We start from the raw sequence: 25575 nt of genomic DNA on the forward strand, positions 1-25575 counted from the left end.
TGAGTAAAACAAAATACCCCTACTACTACTTTTATCCTGATGCACCTTTGTTCTTTTTTCCTTCAAGTACTCTACATATGACTTTAAAAATTATTCTTAGTCCTATTTTTTTTTGGTCTTTTAGTTGTTGTTTTGGTTTTTTGAGTGCTTCTGTATAAACCACACACACAAATTTAACATACTGGAAATATAACATGTAGTTACAAAAGAACAGGCACAGTTTAAATACAGACATTATTAGAAAACATTCTGTGCAAATTGGTCACAAAATGAAGATTTTTATCTTGAGGAAAACAGTACTATTTGATCACAAATCTTGTACTGTGAATAAAAAAAGAAGATTAATTTGTACACATCAATACAAAGCCTGGCAAAGGAATCGCTTCAATTAAATGAACTATTCCTCATTTACGGTGTACTTTTAAATGAGTTATGCTTTAAAAAGGGCATGTTTATTCATTTTAAGCCTATCAAAGAGAAGGAGGAAAAAAGATCATGATTTCTTTTTGTTTGTAAAAGATTAAATAAAATGGGGTTTGCCTATTGGCTGTCAACGCCAAATAAAAACACTGATAAATTTTGGCTGCTGGGACTGCAATGTTACCAGAATATGGGGCACGACCGTACAGTGAAAATGTAACGTTTAGCCCAAATAAAAAATTAAAAACTCTTCTAATGTTAACAAGTTTATTATGGCTCTTGTGTTATTTTTTTTTAAATGTGGTTCAGCAACTAAAACAATTACTACAAAATGTTTATGCTCTGTTTTCGAAAACAAGTGAAACTATGCATTTTTCATAACATAATGCATAATTATTATCATATATGGGATATAATGAAATAATAGTTATGAGACATAAAAATTAACACACCATGACAATTTCTGCCAAATCTGTAATGTACATAAAAGCAATGTTCTTGAAAACAAAACCAAGCAGAAAATACACAACCTGATTTAAAATTATTATTATTTAGTTGTATCAAAGGCCTGGAAAAAGATTTCATTACTATGTTGGAAACCGTTTACAAATCCTCTTCCTCCTTCAATCGTTCAAAAAGACCTGAGGTAGTATCTTGCATTTCCTGTGCCAGCACTGAATCTCAACACAAAATACAATGATTCAGCTGCTAGGCTAGTCACATCATTTTTCTTGGCTTTCTAAATATCTCAGTAAGAATATGTAAAGATGCACAGATGGGAATTACAGTCAGATGACTAAGACGATCTTGCATCAGTAAAATCCAGAGATGCAGCTCTTTTTTTATGAGAATGTGATCCTTTGAGTGATAATTGCACAATTTTAGCTGATAAATTCTGAAACATCAAGAAAATGCAAGGAGAGTGGGCTAGGAGAAGGAGTTAAGTTTACTGTTGCATCCAGTGTTAAATGTGAAGGAACTCCTCGGAGACATGCATGTATATCACTGAGAGTTAGTGTGATCCACAGATCATGAGATTAATGGGCAATCTGGCCACTAAAAGTTCAAAAAGCATCTAAATGACTTGGAAGCCTAAACTACATTTTCAGAAGCAAGTCATTGCTCGATTGTTTCTCTAATTGATTTTGCTAATGAAACGGGCAAACACCCTTTCTCTTTGTCAGAGAAGATGTTCAGATCCTGAAGCCATGACAGCAAGAAACCTTGTCTGAAAGAATTAGGAGTTATTTCCTTGTTCAGAGCCACGGTCAGGAAGGCTTTAAGTTTGACTATTAATCAAAGCAACTCAGCCTTCATCTTTAATGATATTACCATGAAAATGAATTACATTAAAAATGCCTATATTTTGTGGCAGCATATCTGTTTTTCAGAAAAAACTCAAATAAACAACGCACTCCATAACCACCCTCAAAAGCAACATGGAAGATTTTTTTTTTTTCCCCCCTGTGGAGCACTGCCTTTTAGACTTTAGAATTTTGTCCTTGTCACAAATACAGAACAAGTCTGTCTTGAAAAAAACAGCCTTTAACTCCTTCCCTCCCTAAACAATCTAACACAGCACCTTTAGTACAGCTTTTTCAAGGTGGACATGCAGAAGGCATACATATCAACTGCCAGCTAGACCCAAAATAATACATTTCTAATTGATGTTGGCATTAAAATCTCTGAGCAGTCACATCCATAGAGGAAAAACTAGAGATACACGAGAAAATAACTGTTCTAATCTTAGTTTTTAAATAGTGAGTTAAATACCAAAACATACATAAACCAGTTCACTGACGAGTAAAACCCTTGAGAAGAATCAGTTCTGAAAGAGTTGTCAGAGGGAAAAAAAAAACCACAAAACCAACAAACAAACCAAACCACACACACACACAAAAAAAAGAATAGAACAGAAATAGCCTGTCATTTTTGTCCGAGAACCTAGTTCAATGAACTTTCTGGACGAAAACATTTTGACATTTGACTGATCACCAGCTACAAAGCTAACAACTCCTTCCATCTCTGATCACTAAGCCTACTTGTAGAGCCTCTCTAACAAAGAAAAAAAATAGTCTATATTAGGAAGAGTATGTTAGACTTACGTTACATTTCTAAACAGAAAAGTATTCTGGAAACAATGAACTTCATACATTACTTTGCTTCGCACCTAGAAGCTTCTCTACACAACATTTGACAATTAATCCTCAATGCTTTCCTGCAAAGCGTAGCTGATCTGTTTTATCACCACCACTACCAAAATTCAGAACACCTTATGCAAAACAGATGCAAATGGTAATCATGGACACAAAGTGAAAAATTCTTCAAGATAATGGTAACACATAAGGTATAACTATGAATTACCAGTGGTTATTCTTAAAATACACACATATTAATATTTCTTAATATTTCAAACCAAGTTGGGGGGAAGGAGCAGGGGACTTTACTGGCAACCAGACACGTTCATTAACTGAATGCTTAATGCTATTCTGTTCTACAAAGTGACTAAAAATGCCCTCTTGGGGCTTCAGAGTTAGTCCTTCAATTATATACTTCAAAAAAATTGTGCACATTTGATACAATAGGATATTTCACAACTCTTCAAACTCAGCAGATCTAAAACTCCCAACTGTTTTTCCTTCTCATGCATCATCACCAAAAATTCAACTTCAGTAGAACTTCTGCACAACACTGACTAGGAAGGGGAAAAGAGAAACAAAACAAACCAAAATATTTTCAATTATTCTGACTCCTGTAGAGACAACACAGTCAACATTGTTTGAAAAGCAACAGTGGATAAAAAACAAACAAATCCCACCAGATCGGATTTTAACCACATGTACAGAAATGTTGAGTAAGAAGAGGCTGTTCTTACACTATTTGCCAGGTGGTTAGAAAGACATGCAAAGAGGAAACAGTTTATACAATGGTAGAGGGAGGGAGAGAGGGAGGGAAGGAGATAAAACTGCTCATTTACTGAAAACATTTACTTGAATCACCATACATCCATGATATCAGCAACAGAACTTGAAGGTACATTATTTGCGTTAAAATAATGTATGTAGGTACTATATAATCACTTCTAAAAAGTAGAAAAGCAGACAACAGCTGTTAGGGACAAGCAAAGTGCTAAAAGTCCTTCAGAGTTTAAAAAAATATTATTATTTAATGCCCTAATTTTGTATTTATTGCAAATTGTTTCTCAGCCACTATTCTCCATCTTGATACTCCTGTTGGAATTATTCTTCTATATAAAACATTCTTGCAATATCTTATAAAGGTTTTATAATTGTATTTTTATTCCTTTATTTTTTAAGAAGCAATCATATGATTCCTATAAAAAAGGGAAAACGTTCTTCAATTGAGACTGAACTGGAACATTAATTCTTGTTGGCATATGATCCTATTGATCTTGGAAGACAGTGGAAGCAAAGAAGGCTTTCTCTGCAGTACAGGGGGAATCAATTACACTCATTAATATGTTTTTAAGCTAATGAAGACAGTCTGAAAAAAATCAACTAAAGATAAAATAATGGCAACTGCAAGATCAAAGAGACATGAATGGCCAACAAGGAAGAAAGAAACAGGTACCTTAGAAATACAGATGTATTTTATTTATTGAACCTTTAATCAATTAATATGAACATGAAATAACTAACAAAAGCATTTTATTTGAATTAATTGTATGGATAAAATGTGGAGTTCAGTTGCTACAGGTGACTAAAGTAGTTTCTTCTAAACTAAACTTGAGCTCCTATTTTTCTTTTCACTTGCAAAGGCAGGTGATAAAACATTCTGACAGAAGCTTGTCAAAAAATGCTGATTCAAGAAAATCACAGTATTTTAAAGAAGCATAGCAATTCTGTTGACACTTTAATATATTCAAAACTTTTTATTGTTTTTTGGAATATTGAAAGATTTTGATCAGAACAAGCATTTTGTTGAAATTGCATTATTTCAATCTATAATAGAGATGTTCTAACTTCACTATTGAAGACTATTTTGCCTTTAAAATGAAGCTTCAATAAAGTGTTTTAACGGAATTCAAAATACTTCAACTTGTGAAGAATGCTTTCATTCCAACAAAACTACATTTTGAAATCCTAGGATCATTCTTGGAATGGAATTTCTTTTGAACTGAATCTAATTATAGTAAAATTTTCAGTACTAATTGTTCTGCTGTTCCATGTTTGTAACATGTACTAAAGACACACTCAGAAACAGTGTCATTATAAATATTACTGACTAAAATAATTTTAATAATAGAAATTAAGAAGATACAAGACACTGTTAGTACAAATTTCTTAACTATTGCACAATGTAAAGAGGCAAATTCACAAATAAATTCTTCATGCTACTATCCTGCAAATACCTGTAAATTTGATTAACTTTACAGACAAGTTGTCTTCCCACATATCAATGAGTGTTTGTAGGATATTGGATTTAAATGCACAAGTATTCTGTGCAGTTCTTTCTCCTCCCTATTTTCCTGCTTTTTCCATGAGGCAATTCGTGTCTTTTGCTGTTATTTACACAGAAGAATACAACACGAAACTGATTTGCTAAATTAGTCTATTCACGAATTTAGCATAAAGAGGAAGCCATCAACAGTAAACATAGCTCAGAAACAAGGCTTCCTAGTTAACCTGTGCACCCTCTGCTGGCTGGTGCTTACGTAGGAAGAAGAAAAAGCAGAAAAAAAAAGCTGTGTTGACTTTATGTATACTTATACATACACGGTGAACTTACGTTTAAGTCTCCAAATGCATCTTTCAATCACCTAAACTGTTTTTCAACCCTGTTTTCTACAAAATGCTGAACAGGTAACTGTATTGTCTAACAATCAGAAGATGATTTGTCTCACGCAAACCACGTTTTTCTATTAAAGATGCTGGGAACAGAGATAGAACAACATGAATTTTACTCCTGTCTATAATTTACTTTGAAGAACCTCGTTCATGTACATATCTGCAAGACTCTGGACGTCCACATGGACTTTACTTAGGTGCAACCTGCCCTGCCAGCTCTGAAGTCATTGGCAAAGCTGCAGACCCATCAGAGAGCATGCAGAGCATGCTGTCATAACCTGCTCTGCCGAGGAGCCACTACAACCACTGCATTCATGGGTTTAGTTCGCTTCATCCAAATAACTGCAGAGCACCAGAAAATCACAGGAATATGTCTTTCATTACAGCATCAGCAAAGATTAAAGGTTCCACTCAGGGATCCTGAAAAACAGCCCCGGAAACACATAAAAGATCAGCAACCTCCACATTACCCCATTTGGGTGCCTAGCCTCTGGCAAGGAAGCAAAACGACTTCTTCCCCAGACTTCAGTTGCTCAGATGGCAAGTAACTGCTGATGATGATGACAACTTCCGGGACATTGCTCTAAAAATATAAAAACGGAGTGACATACATGTCGAAAAGTTGCTGTTGGCCCTAGAGTTTTAAGCAAATCCTTTAAAATCGCCCTCCCCAGGCCCGGGCAGACGTCCCCCAACACAGCAGCCCCCACGGCGGCCGATGCCCCAAGCACTCTGCGCCGCCGTGACCGCCCCGGGGGCCTCACCCTCAGGATGTCGGCAGAGAGGAGTCAGAAGTTCTCACTCTGCCTTAACCCATCGACCGACCACCAACAAAGCTTTCCCGCCTTTATTTTAAAAATTGAGCAGTAAAGTGCTTTCCTCTACACGCCCGCACGCCGACGCGCACGGCGCTGCCTTCATCCCCTCAGTGCAGGGTAAGGCAGCGGAGCCCGCCCTGGGGCAGACGGCCCGGTGCACGGGCGGCTCCGCGGGCACCGGTGGGCGACAACTGCCGGCGGCTTTCACCGACCTCTGCGCAGCGACCCTCCTCCTGCCCCACCGTCTTCGTGCGGCGTTTCACCAGCGGCAACGCCGCAGCAGCCCCGTAAGAGGAGAGCGACCCTGGTCCTGCTCCCGCCCGCGGGCACCCACGCGGCCCCACAGCTGCCCGGCTCTCAGCAGAGCCCGCCCCTGGCGACAGCTGCGGTGGGGCATGGCGGGAGATGTAGTCCGGGCGCGCTGCGGGAGTCCGCCCGCGAAAACTACAGCCCCCGGCGGGCCGCGGGGGGGGCGGTGGCGCAAGGTTGTTGTCGGCTGGCGTTTGGAGTGACCCGGCTCTGAGGTGGCGCGGGAGGCGTGGTGCGCGGCGGCGGTCGCGGCCCCGCCCCAAGGCCTCGGTTTGGGTCTCCCGGGAGTCAGAGAGCCAAGGGACGCTTGGGCCTTTTCCCGCTTCGCTTCGCCTCGCCTCTCGCCGGGCTGGGGGTGAGAGAAACCCTGCGCAGGCCCGGACCCTGCGAGGCTGCTCGCCCCGCCGAGAGCGATCCAGAAGTGGGGGAGAAAGGCGAGCCTGCCCCCAGAATGTGCCCGCAGGCGGCCGCCTCAGCCGCCGACGGGAGGAGGGAGGACTCCCGGGCGCCCGGGACTCCTCACAACGTCTGCCGCCTTCTCACCCGCAGGGCCCACGGCTTTTATGCCAGAGATGCTGGTATCGCCCACAGAAAAAACCTGGGACTCCTCAGAAAGATAATATGTCAGGTAATAGCGGTGCATTCGGCGCTGGCTGCAGCCCTGCGTGCCCTGGCTTCCAGCTGGGGTGGTCTGCGCGTCAGTCTTCTGCCCAGGTGTTTAGAGAAGTCACTGGTCACGCGGACTAACAAGTTTAGGAAGAAAAAAAGCTGCAGATTTGCTGAAGAGTTAGAAATGGTTAAACTTGTTTCATGAGGCTCAGACCTAGAAATGTACAGAGATGTAGACCTAGAAATGCAGTGAGAAAACTGCGGAAGCCCTTGTAAATCTAACAGTCATGTTAGAAAGTAGCCTTGTATGAGATTTTATATCACTTATTTCTTCCCCTGAGATGGCTTATATTTAATACCAATATTAAATTCATAGTGTTTTAGGGAGCATCTGTTAGATTTGAATGGCGTTCTCACAACAAAGTAAGATAATCAGCAGAGGTCTTCAGGTAAACATACCCATAATGTGTCAGTGAAGTTTATGTTACAGAAAAGATAGATGTTAAAACAATTACAGACTAAAGTGAACTTGATTTTTTTTTTTTTTATCAAAATGATTACTACTGCTTCTGCACAGTAGTTTATAGAAGTGCACTGAAAGTGAGTATCTGGAAGTGAATTGGCAATTGTGTTGTATTGAAAATACATTTATTGGAAGTCAGCTGAAGTGTCTGCTTATGCAACTAGGTCGGTGGGCATTGAAGATTTATTGAAATAAAAATGAGTACGTCTGACTTACACAGATACATTTTTTGTTTTAAGACTGGAACCTTTGTTCATGGTATAGAGCTCCTGATGTCTCTAATGCACACAAGAAACTTTATGTGAGCAGTTTATCCCATTAACATGTCAGGCATTTTTTGCAAATAACTGTAAACATGTTTTTCTACCTTTTACACAAAACACCAACAGCAGAATGGAGTCAGGTGTTCAGTAAATTCAGTTAATTACATATAAAAGTTGTGTGCACATTTACAGTCTGGGGAGTTTTGTCCTTGATTTTAAAAGTTGCCATTAAAGTTTAGTTGCCAGTTTTAATTTTAATGCAGGCAATTTAATGACAAAATATTCCTTACTCATGCTGTCCATAATAGCTAATAACAAAATCTTTTAATCTGGTTTCTAAAATAGACAAAATTTCCCTAAAAAAAGTCTTTTAACTTGGCTTAAAAAAACAAATAAGGTTTTCCTTTATGTATTCAACAGCAAGGGATCCATTAAAGCAAGTTACTAAGCTGCTGGAGCCAAATAAAATATTTTTCAAAAGGACAGTTTGTTACAAAAGCCATCACTGTTAAACCCGCTGTCTGTTTCAGGAAAGTACTAAATTCAAGAACGTTTGGACTACTCATTCTGCATCTCCTATTGCGTATGAAAGAGGAAGAATTTACTTAGACAATTACCAGTGCTGTATTAGCAGGTAATAAATTAACAATTAAAAGTTACCCTGGCTTACAGTTTTAACACTGTGATTTTGTTCTACACATATTGCTAACTATACTCATCCAAGTAGCCCCTGTGAATTGAGTGGAATTTACTTCTGAACAATAACCAGGTGCATAAATCTTTGTTAAATTACACTCAGATGCCATTGTTTCTTAGTGTGACACCTGCTTTGGTGAAAGAAAGTCTGATCTTACTGGTGCTGTATAATTTCAGCTGTCAGCACACTTTAATAGAAGTGGAAGATTATCACCATGTGATAATTTTGCACTAAAAACCCAAATGAACAGTAGTTCTTCGTGATTTGGTAACTAGCAGTGTGCTAAAGAATGCGTCACAAAATTGGCCTATGAAACAGGCTTGGTACTATGTCTGAATTCTGCATTAAAGAAGTATCTTTCATGTAAAACTAGAGCGTGCAGAGTACTTGCACACTTTCGTTAATGTGTTTTGCAGACCAGTTCTCTGATCTGATGTACTCTCCTGTTCCCTGCTCAGCTGCAGAGGCACAGCTCAGGAGGCAGTGCAGGGTAGGGTACAGGATGGGAAGTCCTGCAATACCAGTTACTGTTCTTGCCCATCCCTCTTGTGAGGGAAGTAGCAGGACTTGGAGAACTGTGTTCCTGAGTAAGTTGTGGTCAGAACAGTTTTGAGACAGTGTCATACATAAAAGACAAATTGCTGTGTCAGTGTAAACCACTGAGGGTTAATTAAATTAATCTATCACTTATAGCAGAGATCTAAATCTTTTTAGTTGTGTTTTATTCATACGTTGTCTGACTGCTTTCCAGTACTGGGTTAACCTGTGTAACGTCTTTCAGGGTTATCTTTGTCTTGTCCTCTGAGATGGACAGGGGAAAACTGTGAACAGTACAAACCTTTATTCTAGTAGTAGGGTTTTTTAAAATACTTGTAGGTGATGCCACACCTTTCTGTTATGAAAGGCAACAGTGGAAGAGCTTGAGGGGAATGTTCCAGGATGATTGTTAGTTTCTGGAATATGCTTTCTTTTTAATGTATACCACTAAAATAAGAAAGTTACTATTAAGTTTGTTATTTAAAAAACAAAACAAAACAAAAAAACCCCACAACACCAAACCACAAAATATACAGAAGGTTAGCTTTTAAATTTGTTTACATTTTTGACCTTCCTGAAAAGAAGGCGGGATTTATAAAACTGTATGAAATGACTTGTTGATAGAATGTAGTTCATAAAGTTGACTAACGATTAGCAATCACTTTCCTCCAGCATTGCACAAGAGCCAAGAATACTTTATCAAAAGACGAAGTGTTCTAAGTCAGAAAAAATAGAAGATGCTTTATTGTTGGAATGCCCACTGGTAAGATTACTTTTTACTAGAGCATTGCTGTGCAAAAAACCAAATGAATATCTTCCAGTGAAATAAATTTAGAATAGAGTGTTCTTTCCCTGCAAACTGTTTTCTGAATGTTTTTATGGAGTTATGTCATTTAATTTTTGCAACGTGTGCTTATTTATTTTGACTGAATGTTTAGAGGTATGCTTCTCTGGATTTCTCAATAGCGCATTCAAATGCTTGTTTGTGAGCTTTCAGGGAAGATTTTAAAAACAGTGCTTTTATGCTTATCCAACTAACTAATTCCTTACAACATAAAAACATTTAATTTTTTCTTTATTTTTTAATTAGCAAGGGCAGTAGGGAGGAGTTTTAGTTTTTACCAGATGTGTTGATTTATATTAAAAAAACAAAGAAAAAACAGATAAACTGAAGACCTATTGAAGCAACTCTGCCCAAAAACTGTTCTGCTGTTTCTAGCTAGTAGATTATATAATCTCCCTCTTCCTTGAGGAGTTTTTCTCTCATCCAGTGTCCACAGAATTTAGGAATATTAGCCCCATCCCTGAGGTGCCTAAAAATAAAGCAGTGTGAATACCATTCTTAGCAGCTACTGTTGAAGTACTTCTGAATGTCTTATTCTGCAACACTTAAACAATTGTCTCTTCAAGACTAGTAGCAATTATATCTGTAATAGTTATACTTCATTTTTGCAAGGCAAGGAAGTTTTGAAAGGTGCCTTTTCTAGAAAAGATAACTGCCTTGCAAAAAGTATGACAACAGATTATTTATGTGATAGTCAGATGACTGTTTGGCACAGACATGAGCTTAGAGATCCTGATGTGATTAACAGGCAGCTTTCCACCTTTAGTTTTTTGAGGAATGTATATTAACTTTTGTTTTCTTGTTACTGTGTCAAAATGTTACGTATCCTCCTCGTACAAACTTTTTTCTGATAACTTTTTATTATGTAGGGGGAAATGCTACCAAGTCCGTCAGACTATAAATCTTCCCTGATAGTCTTGACAGTGCGGAACTGGCTTCTACGTCTCTCTGCTGATAACGGAGAAATACTGCAAAAAATATACCTTGCCGGTTCCTGTTGCAGATTCAGGTATTAAACATTGACTAGGCTTTATATAATTAACAATCATTAGTATTATCCTATGGCTGACTTCAGATTGGTTGGGCTAGCACATTACCTGGGGTACTGTTCCTGCATGCTGTTTTCTGTGGAAGAATTTCAGCAGCTTAAGTATTAATGGTGTCGAATTTGGTATTAAGTTCCATGAAAGACACAAAAACTAGGCTACTGTTGGCTTTTCTCTGACAGTTTTACAGCCTTTAATATTGCATAGCAATCTACCAGGAGATGACCTTTAAGAGCTGTAAAACAAACTTCATAAAACGTAAGAAAAATATGTTTAAAGTTTAAGCCATTTTTAATTTGCAAGCATTCTTCTCCATAGGGTAGCCATTTTGCTCTTTAAAAGCAGAGCAGTTACTGCTTCTGGTATACTCCATCTTTTTTTCAGTACTCAGAAGAAATTATTTCCTTTAGGCTGAAGGATAAGAAAGCAGTGATTTGTGGAGGGAAGGAGAAAAACTAAGATAGTGAATGTTCATACTTCCAGAATTTTTCTCACAATCCTGTATGAAATAAGCCATTCCTAGTTCTGTGGGTTTTGCATTATTGCAAACATCTCAGGCACCTCTCCTTAATCAGATACTGAACAGTTTGCCTGGACGCAGGGATCTGTTTATTTATAGTAGATTATATTTTATGTGAAGTAATATATTTATTATTAAATTATTTTTAAATTATTAAGATTGGCCTTTCTTGTCACAAATAGATATCTGAGCTGGGATACTCCTCAAGAGGTGATGGTTGTAAAGTCAGCTCAGTATAAGCTCCCTGCAGGAGCACAGCAGGTAAGTTTGTTCAAAAACTCTGTCATTTTTAAATTTTTACGAAATTGATAAAAAAAAAACCTTACTGGGACATTATGCTTTGTTATGGTAGAAGATGACAGTGTCCTACCATTGGTAAATGCATTAAGTATAATAACTATATTCAGTGCTGTTGTTCCTTCCCAGGCAGGTATCCAACAGTCTGTATTGTTCTATCTTGCTGTATTCCAAGTTTTGCCTCTTTCATTCATTGGAATGCTAGAAATAAACAAAAAGGTAAGTTAATTGTGATCTGTACTGTAGTTATGAGAGGTATAGTTTATGCAATTTTCTCCAAACTTCAGGAGTCATACTTACAGCTTGTAAAAGCACAGTGCCCTAAAACTTTAATTAGCAGTAATGTTCTTCTTGTGTCTGATAGGGGCGTTGTGGGGAATATTCTTAATTCGAATGACCAGAAGAGAAAAAACAAATGCATCCTGCTGTTGGGTTAATCTTTGACATGTAGAAGGACTTTAGCCTTTACTTATAGCAATCGTAAGAATTAGGAAATCCTAAAATGTTTGTAGACTTCTTTTCACCTATTTAAAGAAAGATAGAGATGCCTCTGACTCACTCCTAGTAATAGTCGATGAATTCTATATGCAGTTACAAATGTTTCAAACTTGTATTATCGTTGATATTGAATGGCAAAATGTAAATATATGTATTGCTTTATCAGTTAGGAGGAAACAATCTTTCTGAGGTCAGTTTGTGACCTGTAAGTAAGCGTGTATATATTAGGAAACCTGAAGCCAGATGGCAAGTTTTACTGTTCTGGTGGAAAAAAATGTCTATTTTAAGTCAAGGGAGTTCTGGATACAAAACAGTACAAACATGCAAAGCCTGTCTTTAAAGCTCCGTGAGCTACAGTCTCATTTGGGGTCCAGAGCGATCAGTGGGTTTTAGCTGGTGCTGAGTTGGGTGGAGACTGTAAGTGAGATTGGGCTGGCAAGTGAAGGCGTGGGGTTAAATATTTTTCATTTATGCCCGTGAAAGTTTAGGGGTACAGTGTATTGTTTTGTTCAACATTAGTATTTAGGACTGGAAAAAATGTTACCAGTATCAAAGGTATTCTCAATCTGGTTAGGAAAGGCACATCAGATTCATTATGGTCGTAGTAGGCGAAACAGATAAAAGGGTACTTCTTCGGTTGGGCCTATACTGAGTACTCATGAGAGTAATTGTTACAGCTAGGAATAACATCAGGGCAGAATTTGGGATTTGAGAATACACCCAACAGAGAAAGCAAACAGTAAATGCAATGTCAAGCCTGATACAGATCAGTGGAATGTGACGGTGAGATTAGAGTTAGAATTAGGGTTAGTGTTCAAGACTGCAGAATGCACCTAATGCATCAGCTTTACTGAGATGGTACACCACAATAAATTATGAGTTCAGACTAGCTAAGGTCTCAAGGATAGAAAGGAGACTTTAGGGTTGCAAGACTATTAAGAGTTTGTGTCTGGAAGACACTGGGACCTAAGATAACAAATGTATTGAGAAAGAGCCATAAGACTAAATAAAAGGCAAACTCTCAGGAGTGAATATATATTTTGGAACCAAACTGACCACAAGATCAGTGATAGTGTTAAGATTTAGAAGTATTACAGCTTTTGGTTTCTTTTTTTTTTTTTTTTTTTAATTGTTTTTAAGGCTGTTTTAACCCTGTTTTAATTGCGTTTTCACATGGTGATTCAGATTAAAGAAATGAAAACTCTACACTTCCGAGCATCTCTATTAAAAAAGAAAATTCTGAACTTCACATGTTGTTATTCATTAAATATTAAGAATTAGCTTGTTGGTTTTTTCTCAGTGGAGATGGGTTAACCAGTGGCACAGATGAATACTGCATAATTATTGTGTGTCTAATTTGGATTCAGAGAGAATCCTGTACTCCGTGACAGCTGGATAATGTAGTTTTAGTACAGCTGTACACAGTCATAGAGACATGATTAGACTAGTATTTTACCCTGGTGATGAAGAAAGAACCAGAAGATCTGAAATCAGTACTTTTAGATTGAGTTGTTAGCTTTGCTAACATTCCTGTGGGATGCTGGGTACTATAATCTATTCATGTATGATAATAACTGGGTAACATGATATGCAGATATACTGAGAATGGATTAGAGAATGAATCTGCTTGCAGAATATGACTAATCTAACCTCAGGTGTTACTGCAGTGTAAAGTATTATAGAAATTCAGCAGAACAGATGAGTTACAGAAAATTTCATTAATTAAACCATTGATCATAGGGTTTAGTCAGAATAAAAAATTAAAGTGAGTGCAAAATTAAGGACATAATGTCAGTATTTTGCATTGTCTCTCAATTATTTCTTCCCTAATAGAATATTTTGCTTTTCCTTTTTTCCAGATATTTGGTAATAGTGTGACAGATGTTGCTGTTTCTAATGGAATCCTGATTGTAATGTATAGCATGGGTCTGGTCAGGCTTTATAACTTCCAGGCCATCTCAGAACAGGTAACGAAATACACAATTTTTCATACAGTCCGCGCTATTTTGGGGCAACAAATCATAAATATTCATGTAATGCCAGTAGGTACATGGGGAATGTGTCAAAGGATAGAGTTCTTGCCTAAATCTGTTTACAGTTAGAAGATGTGAATGGGTACACCATCAGAAAATTCTACCAACACCATTTACAGGTGGCAAAACGTAAGAGATAAGGTCAGACAGGCACTTCAGCGTATACAGAGTGGAGCTACGTAAATGCTCGGCCAGGGTGTGCTCTTCTTTACACACCTAGTCTATGGTTACCTAAGATGAGTGTCAAGGTTAGAAACTGATGGGCATGGAAGATTGATCTGAAACAGAACTGCAGTAAGACTTTTGAGTTTCTAATCTTGCAGTCAAAAATCAAATGTTAATTCAAAAATAAGACTTTAAGCAGTGTCTATGAGGATGAAGAATGCAGGAATAACAGCAGTAAAACTGAACAGCAAGTAAATATGCATCAATAAAGCTAAATCGTTCTGTGTTATTTTAGTTCATGGAACAGCCATTTGATTTGGGACATGAATTCAACTGGAATGGTCAAGTGGGAGTTGTAGGAAAGTATCCATTTGGTCTCCCATGTAACATTAAAATAACAGGTATTTATGATCTTTTTGTTATCTTGGCTGATGGGTTTTATGGATTAATTATGACTTGTTTCAGACCAAGAAAAATCATTAAAATTGCTGTACTCATTGTGCTATAGCTATATTTCTGTGTTTACTGGTTATAGTAAAAATGTGCTTAGCTTTACTTCTAATTACAAGAATTAATTACATAGGATTTACCTAGTAATCTGGCACAGCAACTAAGGTATTTGAAAAAACTTCATAAGCAATGCATGAAGTGGAAACTCCTTCCTTATTTCTGAGACTCAGCTGGTCTTGGGAAAGGGGAAGGGCTGGGACAGCTGTTAGTAACACCAAGAAACAGCGTACGGTATGTAAGCAAAAGATGTGAGTACGTTTAATCTAACTTGCAGAGGGAATTCAAAGAGACTGAATGCAGTTTGTCCAAGTTGCATTTTGATAATTCTAAGTTGTCAGAAATGTGCCAGTTTCAATAAAGTTAATTCCTGAGGAGAGAACAAATTATCTGTTAAAAACAATTTTTATGCCTCAAATCATTAGCTTATTAATGTTCTGTATTATGTAATGACTTTAATTTCTCTGAAACCAAACTATCATTTCTGTTGGTGCATTTGAGATTAGAATTTGATGCCAAGAATCTTAATGAATGACCATAGCCTGAGACTTTCTTTGAAACTTTTTTTTTCACTCTAAAAATACATTCTCACAAGTTCACGCTTAAGGCACTTACAATAAAAACCAAACCAGTAGGTTTCACCAGTGTCAAATAATGAATGCTTTTATTTCTGTAATTTTGAATGTTTCTATATGAAATGGTTTTATAGGTGACTGTCCACATGAAAAATGTTTTTGGTCTTTACAGTCGCAAACAATGTCAGATAACAACAGGCAAACCAAGCCAGATTTACATAAACCTGAGGAAATACACAAAGTTAAAATACAGACTTGCATAGTGAAGGCTTTCAGTTATAATGCAATGCTTTATCAAAACAAAGTGATAGGCTGCTCTAATTCATGTCTCCGGTTCTGTGAAGGGAAATTTCTCCTCATTTTCCTCTCTGTCTCAGTCTGCAAAACCACAATTTAATGTTAGGGGCCCTGTGGAAAATATGCTGTGGGAGTTTAATAGGAAGCCTATACCAGATTTGTTCTCATGTCTTACAGATCATTGCAGTTTTTAGTTTTGACATTTAAAACAGTGTACTGGAGAAAGCATTTTTGATCTTGAATCATATTCAAGAATTTGTGGTTAGGAAGTTTTGAACTCATGACAGACGTTCACCATGGCTGCTCTTTGCAGATAGTTGCATTCCTGTGGTTTTTGAGCTGTTTTCTTTTAAGAATGAGGTGGCCGACTGACTGGTGAATGTAATGTAATGCTTCGGTGAGCAAGATTTTAACAGTTTCAGAGTTTAAGCTTGTATTTGCTATAATTTAACTATGTGTAATTTTCCTGCTTATTTAGTCCTAGCCTTCCCCGCAAAAATTGCCTGAAGGGATGGCAGTTATTATGGTGCTGTTTTTAGCATGTGTTAGGGACCCAAGAGGAAGTGTATAGAGATCAAAACTTACAGGCTACCATGTACCTACCACGTCAGTTACAGGTGTTGACAGGTAAGGAATTTGATTTTGGTCACAGTGGACAGAATGGAAAGGTACCTGTAAATCTTCATTATAGCCTGAACTTAAAACTGTAGTTTGATTTGTTATTAGAGAATACAGATATTTCATTAAAAAACAGAGAGGAAGACATTTTGCTGAGATACTTTTTTTACATTTAGAACAAATACTTGTTAGTGCTGCCAGGAGCAACTTTATGGCTTTATGATTAGATGAGGCTGGAGGGTTTTAAGGAAGTGAACAAAGAAGCTCAACTGGAGCTTGAAAACTGTCCATGCTAGGGAAGGGATTTACAAACAATGAGGACAGGAGGTGTTGTGCAACAAGAGCAAGTCACACATAGCAGGAGAGAGGGAGTTGAGGCAGCAGAGTCACGCTGTCACAGTGGTTTAGGTGGCTATGATCTTGTAAATCTTTGCCAAATGAACATGAAAAGAAAGGCATGTTTTATCAGCAGCCTGTACTATTTAGGATTGATACATTATTGAAACACATTTACATCTATCATTTAGTCCATTTACCAGAATTTTTGAGGGGCCTTGCTATACAGGCTTTATTTTAAAAGAAAAGGTCAGTAGGGTAAAATGTTGACAAATTTTCTTGACATACTTCTATTTTTCTGACAGATTTTAGTATCAGTAGGTCCTCTTATGTCTCCATCTTTAACTTTCTCTATATTTTTATAATCTATACTTAAATATATCTTGCACAGAATCTCGGGTTTCCCATGTGTTAGTCCAAAAGACAACTAGAAGACAGCCACTTTCCAGCTTAGGAAAGAATTAATTTCCATGGGCAGTGAACTAATTCCTTTCAATCTAAGTGGCTAGATGGCTAGTTGTTGGAAACATGAATGAAGGAAAAAGAGAGAAGCACTATGTAAACATAATTTCTGAGGTCATGTGACAGCACCATTGGCTAGGATCTGGATAATTATCTAGACTAAGGAGGACAAGAACAAGTCAGAATTTGGATGAGATCTTTGGGACACAAAAGTCCAGATAGGAACCTTGTACTCCTCACAGTAATTCAGCTTGGGTTTTTATATTCTGCTTGTTTAAATGTCCCTTGTAATTGCATATTTTCTCCGTGTTTTGTCAATGTTTTTTCCAGCACTTCACTTTACTGTTAGAAGGAGCTGATCTTCAGTCTAGAACTGATTCAGTTATAGCAGCTGTAGAAATTGCTTTTATTTAGCTGGTTGGTAGAACTTCTAAAGCTCCATGCAGTCCATTTCATTGAAAGATGCTTCTTTCATTTAGTACACAGAAGACTTCTAAGAATGAAATACTACACCTGTATAATTTATCCCAACTGAACTGAAAAGGAAACTAGATACGTTTTATCATTGATTTAAAAAATTCCTAGATTTTTATTGGTATTTACGAACTCAGCTACAGATTGCGTTCATTGTAGTCCTCACTATTTTGTTGTATTATGCAAAAGGAGATCCTCAGATTTGGGTATCTTTCTGCATTTAATTGTTATTGAGATTGCTGCTATTAGTCTGTTTCCAGCTATTCACTGTTTTTCCCAAGTGAATAATGACCCTTTTAACTGCTCTTTGATCTGTTCATGTGTATGTACTCTCTCATTCAGATGAGCTGGATTAATTTTAATTGTTTGCTGCGTCTCTGCTTATCCAGCTCATTTGGAATGAAGTAAGTCAAAGGTATCAGAAGAGCAGTTCAGCATGAAGATCTAAGAAGGCAGTAGCCTTCCACAGAGAACTGCAGATGTGTGCCTGGATGCTAGGTGAGGTAGAAAAAAAAAAAAAAATCACAGCCAATGTATTTCCACTAGTCTTCAAAAGTTCTAAAGAATTAATAGCTTATTGGAATTTAGAATTGTAAAGATCAATGGAATTATGATTGTTCTGCTACTAACGGTGTTAACATTACCGAATATTTGCAGATACCCCACCTTTGCTATTTGAAGCATCTTCTCTGGAGAATGCATTTCAAATTGGAGGTTACCCATGGCATTATATCATCACACCTAACAAGAAAAAACATAAAGGAGTCTTCCATATTTGTTCTCTGAAAGACAATGCTTTGGTAATATATTCAGATAGCAGCTTCTCTGAAATGAATGTGTATCACGTTTGTCTTTATCTCTTCTGAGTAGTGCTCAAGGTAACAATACCCTTATTTTCCAGTGTGGTGCTCTCACAGGGATCACCCCACAGTGTTACATCTGCTATCTAGTGGAGTCATGTGTAAAATGTTTTCTTCTGAATTAGTACTGCTTCTGATATTTCCTTCATTCCAATATAATCGTAGCACTGTCAGTGCTACACAGCATGGTATTCTCGGCTTAAAAGTTAAGGCTCAAGCAGAATCTCATTACCTGATTCCTTGCATGGTAACATCTTAATGCACTTCTGACTAGTCAGCCTACCAAATGGCATGACTAAAGAAGCATTTTAAGTTTCAAGAAATTGCAGAATAAGTTTCCTTAATATTTGTGGTTTATGCCTGATTCGTACCTTCTGTCTCTCTCCGTAGAAAGATTTTATTACTCAGTTTAATGCAGCATTCCTAATTATTTTTGTTTATGTACTATTGATAATACATTCTTTTGTGTGAGCTCTCCATCCCAGCTTTTATTTTGGATCTGGATTTGACCTGAAGATACTTCTGTAATACAAGCAGCTTCTAGGCCTGTTAATTCAGGTTCTTCACTAAAAAAACTTCTCATCTGTAAATGTCCTCATCTCTTTTACTAGTCTGATCAAATCAACAATCCCCCTCCTATCTCTTATTTTCAAAACAGATCTTTCACAACTGTAGCTGAAGATCAATTTTGATTCAAAGGGACTGGTACAATTCTTTCTCACCTAGTTTTTTTCTGTGTGGGCTAATATATTTGGAAATTTGAACGATCGGGGTCAGCTGAATTTAACAATAAAAAGCCACTGCCAAAATTCCAAGATTTTGACCAGCTTGCAGCTGAAATCACAAGCTATCCCAGGCTTACATGCTCCACAAATAATTTGCACAAAAGAGGCTGAGGCTGAGGTTTGAGGCTCAAGTCAAACTTTGTGCTAATGCTTTTCTCATCTTGACACATCTCATGTCTTTGACACTCAAATTGCTGGAATTGCTGAAGCGTTTGCAAAGTGTAGGCTAAATCTTCATTTGCTTAGTTTCAGGAGAGGTAGGACCATGTATAGCTGTGGCACAAGGTCATTGCTTATTGCATATTAAAAAAGTTGAAACTGTTCCATGGAATATTTTGAGATGGGAACTGAGTCTGTCTTTTTTTTTTTTTTAATATTATTATTATTGTTCTACTGCCATCCTTTCTGGTTATGATTAGGAGCAATACTTAAAAGCCTTCAGAGGTATGTGGAGAGGAGCTCCTTTTTAATTTTCCTTTTTAATTAAATCTGTGAAACTTTCAAAGTACTAATATTCTAAGCTTTCCCTTCTTTCTTTAGGCAAAAAATGGCATACAGGATATGAAATGCTGTTCACTGGAACCTGATTGGATATATTTTCATCCAGATATGTCAGGTAGAATAATCCACGTGGGACCGAATTTGGTAAAGTATGACCCGTTTTTTTCTCAAATCTTATTTTTCATTAGAGGAAAAGTTGCGTAACTGCATAAATTCAGTAGTTTGACAGTTTGCTGGCCAAAACACTCATCAAGCCCTAGAATGTAAAATTTATTAATTTGTCAGAATCAGAAGCTCTGGTAGAAACATCTTCAGATTTCTGTGTGATGAATGTGGGCACTGGCAGGCAACACTACATTTTGATATGAAAAATGTTCAAGGACCACTGTGTTAAAAATTTCACTGATAAACATAAATTACAAAAATAATTTATTTCAATTTCAGTTATTTCTGATGTTTTAATAGACCTGATTTTTGAAAATTATAAATATAGAAGTGGTGATGGAGGTGGATTAGAATACATGACTGACTTTGTAATTTCTGTTTTCTTTTGTAAGAGTCTTGAAGCTTAAGGAAGTTGAAAATAATACAGATCAAATGGAGATTGCAGAAGATTTTACAATTGTGACCAACAGGGAAAACTGTGTGAGTTTAGTGTCCAAGATCAAATGTATCATTTTGAGCAATACACAGGCATTTTGCTTATGTGAGTAATCACTGTGTTTCGTGGGCTTAATTCAAAGATTATTGAAAGATATTCCTTGTTGGACTTTAAGCTGTATGAAAAAAATTTTGAAAACAGTAACACTTTCAGGATAGCTTTCTGAAACCTCCAGTCTTTAGTTTTCAGCATTCTTTATGGTGTGCAGTATAACCATGTATCACTGACATAAAACATGCTTAAAAGATAGTCACAGATTTCCTTCAAAAGAAGGTGCCATGAAGTGATAATTGTGTGCATCTCCGGTGCTCAGGTAAGCCGATCATACAAATGCTAGAAATGTATCCAGTCTCTCTTAACTTAGGGGTAGGTCTTCATAAGACAACAAAGACAATACATTGCTTCTCGAAGTCTGTTTCTTTTCCTGCCCGTGCACATCTGTCACTCCCTTGTGACAGGTTTGGCATTCATCTAACCAAATCAGAGCCAAATCAGTACACTAAAATAATAGAATAATAACTCAACAGAAAAGGTGAGTATTTTTCTGCTTGCTCAGTGAGCTGAACTGGAGCTGGAACAGAACGGAACTGAATCATCAGTGGGTCAGAAGAGTGCAGAAAGGTTGAACCAAGTGGCAAGAGGATGATCTAAACCTCCTGGTAGAAATGAACTACTAAATCACCTCGTTTGTTTCATTAAGTCTTTTGTGGTAGAAAATCATAAAGACAATCTAAATGTTAAAAAGGTTAAAGAGCACACTGGTGAAGCAAGTTTTTTGGCAGTGCTTGGAACTGTCATTTTGCTTCAGCATACAAAGTTATGTCTTACATAAAAGTGAGTTTGTATAGTTTATGAGTACTGTATAAAGTCCCTGGAAATCAGTGATACTAATTTTGAAGCTTCTGCAGAAGAAAAGTTTGTGTATTAAAAAGCTACACTAACTCAGGAATAAAACTTCCATTGAATTCAGAAAGGATAAGCTTTGTCATCTAATGACTTGCCATACATTTTTTGGGGTGGGGTTTGTTTAGATAACTTCTGTTGCAGTAAGAGCAAAGAAATAGGAGTTGTAATCCTCCCTGTGCTGTGCCTTTTCCTTTTGACTTCCATTAAGACACTGATACCCCAGTTTTGAATGTTTCTGGTGTTAATGAAGCCCAGTGGAAGCAGCTGTGGTGGTTTAAGATGCTATTTTCCCCATCTCCTGGAAATAAGAGTTTGAGAAACAAATTGGTGGTGAGTTAGCTGTCTTAATTCTCATTCCAGCATCTTGGCTTCCGTCACTTTTGTTCTAAAAATTATGGTAGCTGAGAACCTTTGCCACCTCTGCAGGACTGAGAACCTCTGAATATGAGTAAACATCAGTAATATCCTAAATAAAGCCACTGAACAAAGTTTATGAACACTCATAAAGAAGAGATAGCAGCGCTAGGGCCATCCATAGCTAATGAGTAAAATAAGATTTGAGAGATTAAAACAAGGTCAGAAAGCAAAAGACATGAAGATCATTGTCAAATAGATAGGAAGAAACTAAAACACTTCAAAGTCTAGAGCCACTGTTTTCTTTTTCTCGAAAGGTGAACAACGCTGTTACTGTAACAGCTTATGGTCGAGTGGTGAAAAAGCGTCTTAACTTGCTGGATGATGACCCAGAACAAGAGGTAACTGACGTAGTGACTTAAGAGCAGTTCATGGATTATTTAAGATGTTTAGCTAACTAAAACTCATTCCTATTTGAGGTGCAGTGGCCTTAACCATTTAGCTCTGTTAATCTTTGAGTTCTTTATTCCTCTTCTGTGGCTGTCTTTGTCTTCCTAGCTTCTAATTACTTCATTTCCTCTCTTTATCTGTCATCTTTTCTTCTTGATTGACATTTTTGCTTTGGATAGTCTCTGTCTTTTAAAAATTGATCTTATGCCCCCGTGATGACGTCATCAGCTTTAGTGGCACAGAAATGAGATGTTAATGCGACAAACCATTACTCTTCTCTCCATTCAAACATCTTTCAACATTTCTTATACAGCCTTTTATGAACTGAAATAAATATATTTCTTTTTTCTCTGCATTAGGTTCTTCTAGTCTTTGATATACTATATCTAAACTATATTTTTCTCTCTCAATTACTTTGATTAGATTGCAGGATAAGGTATTCAACATTTTTCCTTTAAGTAACTGCTTCTTGAGGGTGAAAACACCACATGCCTTGGTGTTGAGGCTTCAAGAGGTTATGAAGAATACTTTTTAGCTCTCTATCTAGAGCTGGAGCTGTAGTTGACATAAGCACAACAGTTAAAATTCATCAGTCTCTGAGGAAATAGATGTTACTATGGTAAAAATACAGGACAGTCCAATATAACCCTTAAGGTCTGCAGTTCATTTCTATCCCTTTTTTTTTTTTTTTTTTTTTAAACATAATAAAAATTAGAGTCTGCACACTATTTTTTTTTCTGGCTGTTACACTTTATTTGTGATTCCAGTAGATATCTTTCCATCATGGAAGAAAAATACTGGCTTGAATTTAAAAGAGTATGTTACTTGGTTCATGACAATATTCACCTTTTAGTCTGAGTTCTTCATTGTCACATACTCTGTGGAGCGAGAGCGAGCTCTCAACAAAACATACAGGTGTTCATGGGAATGGAATTACCCTGATATACCCATCCCCTTAAAACCAGTAATGGTTTTAAGCTATACTGTCTCTAACATGTCTGCTTCAAGAGAGGGCATGGAGTTTAAGTGTTTTTTCTGCCACTTTCAAAGTACTTTTTTCTATTTCCTGTGATATATATAAAATACATCTACTTGCATATTAGGATTGTTCAGAATACCACTTTATTCTCTCCTCTCTTAAGGAATTTTGCTGAAATACATTGGACAACTTGTGTTGGGAAAGATGTCTGTTGCATATCAGGCTGGCAAAGTTTTGTTTATCAGACCAGAAGACTTAAGAACTACAATTTTTCCAGTTCTGCTTTCACCTGAAAGACAAAGAGCTATGCAATTTAGGTAGAGGGGAATGTGAATTTATGTTTGATTTGTAAACTTGAGGTTTTGTTTTTCTTAAGACATTCAAAATTGTAGACTATGAAGATGAACTGGATTTGTTGTCCACTGTGGCAGTTACCCAAATAGGAGCTGATGGAAGAGCTCACCTTGACTTTCATTGTAATGAACATGGCATTCTACTTAAGAGTATTCCATTACTGGAGTCCTGGGATGTGGTGAGAATTCCTGTCTTTTGTTTATGCTAAACTTCCCCATACCTATTTACCTACCATTTTTGTTCAGATTTGAAGCAGATACATGAATAATGTTGCCAAGTGCTATGGATGAGGTTTCTACAAAATAATTGTAACTCAAATATTTTAGTTCATTTATCTGAAAATCTCCATGATTTGAAATTAAAATTTCTTTGTTGGTTGATTCATTTGGATTTTTGGCTGGGGGAGGGGTTGTCCTTAGGTATATCTGAAGTACTTATCAACTTGAATACTCACCCTCTGGCTAGTTACATTAGCTTAACTTTACAACTTGTAAATAGTCTCACTAGCTTTACTTGATTTACTTATGCATTAAGCATGGACTTCACTATATGTGTATTTGGAGAGATGGAATGGGCTGTTCATACAGTCCAAGTTTAGGTGGACATCCACTTCGATGGTCTGAAATATTCAGTACCTTTGGCACCTCTTTTATCATTGACCGCATAGGCAACTTAGGATGGTAAATCAGATACTCTGAATTGCACTTAGATTCCTCAAATAGGCATGTGGAAAACCTCTCAAAGTTTTAAAATTCTGTCCTTTATCTGTAAGAGCAGTCTGTGTGTATCTGCACAAAAGTCCTGTCTGATACATGGATGTCACCAATCTTAAATGGTTTTTGTTCCCCAAGGAAAATGGTACAGGTATTAGCAAGTTGTGGAAATGGAGACTGCAATCAGAATTTTTTTTTCTCATTTCAGACCTACAGTCACGAAGTTTACTTTGACAAAGACCTTGTATTACATATAGAACAGAAGCCTAACAGGAGGTTCAGTTGTTATGTTTACCAAATGGTCTGTGATGCTGCAAAAGATGATGAAAGTTCAAGCCATGAAAAAACAGAAAGAGTGTTTTGCAACAAAGGGGGGAGAATTTTTGAGTATCTTTAAGACATAAACAACTACAGAGACTTCAGATTGGATGTTATTTAAGGACTTCATACATGTGAATTAGTCAACTACTGTTTTTCAGGCAGGATTTAATCTTAACATTTTATACTACTACATGAGGTTTTATTTATTTTCTCTGTAACATTGTACACTTGTCTGTAATCCATAATGGCTTTTCATGTATTCACCAGTTTCTCATTAATGTTAGATGCAGCACTTACTGCTTCTCTTCAGCAAGTGGATTGAAATACTTGACATCAAGGAGAAAGATGCGGACATACTGATCATCTGCCATCTGCTGCAGTCTGTCTTATGTAGTTTTACCTATGCCTATGCAACTTTAATACAGGCTGTTAATTAAACAAAGTGTGTAAAACTGTATAGGATAATTTTTATATGTAGTACGAAAATGGCAGAGTTACCATTAAACCACTTGGACAAAATACTTCTCTTGGTTTTGTGTGAGAAATGGAATCACTCAGGTTTTCTGGTTGTGCGTGTTTTGGTTTAAGGAGAAGTATTAATAAATTATGTTGTAACGGGTCTGCATGGCAAGGTTTTGGTAGCGGGGGGGTTACAGGGGTGGCTTCTGTACGAAGCTGCTAGAAGTTTCCCTGATGTCAGATGCAGCCAATGCCAGCCGGCTTTAAGACGGACCCGCCGCTGGCCAAGGCCGAGCCAAGCAGCGACAGCGTTTTTCGCCTCTGTGATAACGTATTTAAGAGAGTGAAAGAGTTGTTGTGCAGCAGTAATTGCAGCGAGTGAGAGGAGTGAGAATATGTGAGAGAAACATCCTGCAGACACCAAGGTCAGTGCAGAAGGAGGGGGAGGAGATGCTCCAGGCACCGGAGCAGCGATTCCCCTGCGGCCTGTGGTGAAGACCATGGTGAGGCAGGCTGTCCCCCTGCAGCCCATGGGCGGTGGAGCAGGTGACTGCCTACACCCCGTGGAGGGCCCCC

The 25575-nt window shown here is 37.4% G+C and overlaps 1 protein-coding gene across 1 annotated transcript; it reads left to right on the forward strand.

The window, feature by feature from the left end:
* Positions 1–6806: 6806 nt before the first annotated feature.
* Positions 6807–25061, forward strand: DCAF17 (DDB1 and CUL4 associated factor 17). The gene is made up of 14 exons (XM_009949804.2): positions 6807–6983; positions 8281–8384; positions 9657–9747; positions 10698–10837; positions 11577–11655; positions 11821–11910; positions 14049–14156; positions 14683–14788; positions 18314–18456; positions 19842–19951; positions 20360–20447; positions 22041–22124; positions 23529–23684; positions 24428–25061. Exons 1-14 carry the CDS (start codon positions 6807–6809, stop codon positions 24614–24616), a joined length of 1665 nt encoding a protein of 554 aa, XP_009948106.2. The 3' UTR covers positions 24617–25061.
* Positions 25062–25575: the final 514 nt, after the last annotated feature.

Source organism: Leptosomus discolor, chromosome 5 (assembly GCF_034619465.1).
Source record: "Leptosomus discolor isolate bLepDis1 chromosome 5, bLepDis1.hap2, whole genome shotgun sequence".
Taxonomy (NCBI): Eukaryota; Metazoa; Chordata; class Aves; order Leptosomiformes; family Leptosomidae; genus Leptosomus; species Leptosomus discolor.